Source organism: Hevea brasiliensis, chromosome 13, assembly GCF_030052815.1.
Source record: "Hevea brasiliensis isolate MT/VB/25A 57/8 chromosome 13, ASM3005281v1, whole genome shotgun sequence".
Taxonomy (NCBI): Eukaryota; Viridiplantae; Streptophyta; class Magnoliopsida; order Malpighiales; family Euphorbiaceae; genus Hevea; species Hevea brasiliensis.
The window spans coordinates 70,859,001-70,863,958 of record NC_079505.1 but is presented as its reverse complement, the minus strand read 5'-3'; the positions used below and the strand labels follow the sequence as shown (position 1 = coordinate 70,863,958).

Genomic DNA, 4,958 nt, shown 5'->3' with positions numbered 1-4,958 from the left:
TTGATATAATGAGTAGATCTAAGTAGGTTAATGAGGAATTAAGTTTTTATAACTTCAATTTCATGTGAAGTTGTGTTGAAGATGAGATTTGAAAAGTTTATGCATGTTAAGGTTAGTGTTTTGTGATTTTATGTTGAAATTGCATGTTTATTATTAGTTTAGTCATGTTTAATTGTTATGAACCTTAAATGGCTAGTTTTCCTTAATGAATTTGAGGGAATCCTTGAATATGTTATATTGAGTTTAAGGAAAACCTAAGATTTGAGTTTTTAGTTAATGTATGTGGGAATTATGCATGATTGCAAGTTGTTTTAGGCCCTAGGGACTTGTTTATATGTTTGGTTTGAGTTTTGAAACTTTGAAATGAGTTTGGGTATGATGGGAGAAGGATTCTACAAGTTTTCGAATTAGAAATTCTAAAAATTCCTAGGTTTGGCTGTCGTCAAAAGTCATAGTTTTGGCAGTCAAAGCATACAGTTTTCTCAAGAAAATCTGAAAATTTTTAATGTTCGACAGTCGTAATTGGTACTAGACAAAAAGGTTATCTGAAGTCGAAGACCTCGGCAGCCAAAATAGGTGTTGCCCAAATTTTTCTTTTTTCTTTTTTAAAATTCCAAAACATGATTTCATGGTTTCTAATGGCCTAGAATAAGATGTTTACTATGTGTATAGAGTTTTAGTACCTTGTATAACTCTTTAGGGTTTGATGTTATAAGATCGAACTTGAGGGACTCAAAAGGTAAACGATCCAAGGATAGCTACCTTTCGAGTTAGGTAGTTGATAGGCTATAAGAGGTGAGTAATTCTAACCTTAATAAATGTAATTTTTATTAAAATTTAATTTATGATCATCCTCATGTATCATATCATATTTATTTAAGATATTTGTATATAGAACACGAATATGTTACATACTTACATAATTATTGTTGGTGCATGATGAATTATGGATGACCTACTGACTCCCCCTCATGATTATGACTATATTATGTTATGTATGTTATGAATTCATTAAATCTAAGAGGAGAACTTTACAATGCCCCTGGTGCATGACGCATGTTACATTTTAAGTAAAAGTCCTAAAGAGCCTCTGTATGAGCCAAACATATTGGATATATTAAGCAAAAATCTTGAGGAGCTTCTATATGAGCCAAGCATATTTAATTTAGGAAGTCACTGGTGACAAGTCCATCCTATGTTAAATGTTTATGCTATGAAAACCCATTTGCATGTTGCACTACACATGTATGAAATGAATGATAAATTTAAAGTATGTTGGTTAGTTTACTCACTGAACTTGTATAAGCTCACCCTTTTCCCCTAACTCCAGATGCAGGCGTGCAGGAGTAGAAGAGTCTTTTGGAGAATGAGCAACATGGGCAGTTGTAGATTTCCTTTAATATACATTGTATGTTTAAATGGACATGTAAAATTAAATAGAAATATAAAATTAAATGGATAGTTACTGTGTTGTAAAGGTTCACAAGAGAAATAATAAACCAGAGCAATTGGATTTCAAAGTGATCACCTATTAGTGCAATAGTTAGGCATTATATAGCCTTCACATGAAACAGAATCATCGTAAAATATGCTAAAGATTACAGTAGAAATAGAAATTAAAAAAACTTTCCTAACTTCTAGCAGCAGTAAATATCTCCTGTAGAATAGGTCTTTATTGACTGAATCAAACTACTAACAATCCCTCCCTTGAACTTATTCCTTCTGTAAAAGAATTAGTTCAAAACTGAATAAGTACTCATGCCCAGTCCTTGCCGTAACTTCTGGAAAGCATCTAACTTGAGCGGTTTAGTCATTAAGTCTGCTAGCTGATCTTTGGTACCTTAGAATTGTAAATCAACAATGCCTTCTTTGACTAAATCTCTAAGAAAGTGGAATCTTACTCTTATATGCTTGGAGCGCCCATGTAGGACAGGATGTTTCGATAATTTAATTGTTGAAACATTATCACACATTAAGATTATAGCCTCTTCTTGTGACTGGCCAATGTCTTCTAGTACTCTTCTCATCCATATCGCCTGACAAGCACAAGCAGCAGCTGCTACAAACTCAGCCTCTGTGGTTGACAAGGTAACAATAGGTTGCTTGCGTGAAGACCATGCCACAGCACCTCCACTCAATAAAAACACATATCCAGAGGTACTTTTGCTATCAACCATGTCACCGGCATAATTGCTGTCTGTAAATCCCACGAAGCAATTTTCTCTACCCCTCCTGTAAAATACTCCATAATCTATTGTGCCCTTTAGATATCTTAGCACTCGTTTTATGACTGCAAGATGGAGCTTTGTGGGATTGGCCATAAAACGACTTATGAGACTTACAACAAACATAAGATCAGGTCGAGTGGCTGTGAGATACATCAGACTACCCAACATCTGTTTAAACTGGGTTGCATCCGTTTTTTCTCCTCCTTCATCCCTGCTAATTTGTTGCCCAGGAACAATCGGATTGCTCACAGGATTATGGTTTTCCATTCCAAACCGTTATAGGACCTCGCCAGCATATTTCCTCTGACAAATAAATATACCATCATCTTTTTGGATAATTTCGATGCCAAGGAAAAACTTCATCAGTCCCAAATCTGTAATGTCGAATTCTTTCTCCATGGAGCATTTAAATTCTGCAAATAGCTCTTCATCATCACCTGTATATAACAAGTCATCCACATAAATACTCATGATCAAAATTTTCTTTCCCCTCCTTTTGACAAACAGAGTTTGTTCGTTAGAACTGTTTGTGAAGCCTTCTTTCAGAAAATAAGCTTCTATACGGCTAAACCAGGCTCTGGGTGCCTGTTTTAACCCATAGAGAGCCTTTCTTAATTTGTACACCATTTGCTCACACCCTTCTTTTTCGTAACCTTTTGGCTGTTCAACATAAACGTTTTCTTCCAATTCTCCATGCAAGAACGCCGATTTAACATCCAACTGGTGTAATTTCCATCCCTTTTGAGCTGCCAAAGCTATAATCATTCGAACTGTATCCATTCTAGCCACTGGTGCGAATACTTCAGTATAATCTATTCCGTATTGCTGGGTGTACCCTTTTACGACAAGTCTTGCTTTGTATTTGTCGACCTCACCATGTTCATTCAATTTTGTTTTATAAATCCATTTCACACCGACCTTCTTTGCTTCGGCTGGTAACTCCATCAGACACCAAGTGTTGTTTTTCTCAATGGATCTTATTTCTTCATCCATGGCTAATCTCCATTTTCTCTCCTTCACTGCTTCTTCATAGCTCGTTGGATCTGAAATTACAAGATAGGCCATCATATTTGCTTCATCTTCTTCAGATAGACCTTCACCTGAAACAAAATCAGTTAGTCGTTCAGGGGGACGTCGGGTTCTGCCCTCCCTTGCTGCAAGATTTCTTTCGACATCTGGAGTGACTTCCAGAGGTGGATGAACATCAGGTTCTGGTTCAACAATATTCTCTTCTCCCCTTGCAATTTGACTGATGTTATCACCCCACTCCAATTCAAATTCCTGTTCTTCTTGTTGATTTTTTCTCCAATCCCATGGCTGATTTTCGTCAAAAATCACATCTTGACTAAGAACAATTCTCTTGTTGATAGGATCAAACATTCGGTATCCTTTGGATTTATTGCTGAATCCAAAGAATACGCAGCTCACACTCTTGTCTTCAAGCTTTGTTCGCTTTGAATCTGGTGTGTGAACATATCCAACGCACCAAAAAACTCTGAAATAATCCACAGTAGGCTTTTCACCGCTCCACGCTTCTTCTGGAGTCATATCTTTAACAGCCAAGGTAGGCGATCTGTTCAAGATATGAAATGTCCACTGTACAGCTTCAGGCCAATAAACTTTGGGTATGTTCTTTTCCTCCAACATCGCTCTCACTAGGTTATTACTGTCCGATTCTTGCGCTCAGCTACTCCATTTTGTTGTGGAGTATAAGCAGTGGTTAGTTGTCGCTTCACTCCTTGTTGCTTACAGTAGTCATTGAACTCTACTGAGTTGAATTCCCCTCCTCTGTCTGTTCTCAAACACTTAATCGGCAAACCAGTTTCCTTTTCCACAAGTACTTTAAAGCATTTAAAATGGTAGAAGATTTCAGACTTTTCAACAAGAAAATAACACCAGGCTTTCCTTGAAAAATCATCTATAAAGCATAAAAGGTACCTCTTGTGACTGTTTGAGGCTGGTGTGATAGGCCCACAAAGATCAACATGAATCAGCTCTAATTTCTCAGTAGCTCTCCAGTTGCTTTTCTTAGGGATTTGAGTTCGATGCTGTTTGCCCTTCATACAAGCCTCACACGTAGAATCTGGTTCTGTAATTCGAGGCAAACCAATTACCATTTCTTTGCTGTTCAACGTGCGTAGTCCTTTGTAACTAAGATGTCCATAACGGTGATGCCACAGAATTGACTCATCTGGACTACCTACTTGTAGACACTTCTCATTTTCTGCAGCAGCAGGTGATTCTCCAAGCAAAATGAACATCCGGTTTGCACTCATCACTGATTCAGCCATCTTTCCCTTCAATGGATGATAGAGACTGCACACTCCATCTTTGAATAAGACTGCTACACCTTTCTCTTGCAGCTGCCCAACACTAAGCAGATTGTTTCTTAGCTCTGGAACACAATATACATCACTTACAGTATAGCAGACCCCTTTCAGACTCAACTTTACTTCTCCTTTTCCAGTAACCTTCATTCTTGCGTTGTTTCCAAGCTTGACTGAATGGGTGAAACTGGTGTCTAAGCTTGAAAACATTTCCTGGTTACCACACATGTGGTTAGAGCACCCAGAATCCACAAACCAGGCGTCACTTCTGTTTGTCTCATGAAGCTCAACATACGCCATCAGCAATAACTCATCCTCTTCTTCTAATTCGGCATAGTTAGCTTCTTTGTTTGATTTAGGACATTCATATTGAAAATGTCCTAAATCATGACACTTGTAGCAT

The 4,958-nt window shown here is 37.5% G+C and overlaps 1 protein-coding gene across 1 annotated transcript; it reads right to left on the bottom strand.

Moving 5' to 3' along the window:
- Positions 1-1,841: 1,841 nt before the first annotated feature.
- On the bottom strand, positions 1,842-2,495 carry LOC131172192 (secreted RxLR effector protein 161-like). Its single transcript, XM_058133138.1, has one exon. The coding sequence runs from the start codon at positions 2,493-2,495 to the stop codon at positions 1,842-1,844; it is 654 nt and encodes a 217-aa protein (XP_057989121.1).
- Positions 2,496-4,958: the final 2,463 nt, after the last annotated feature.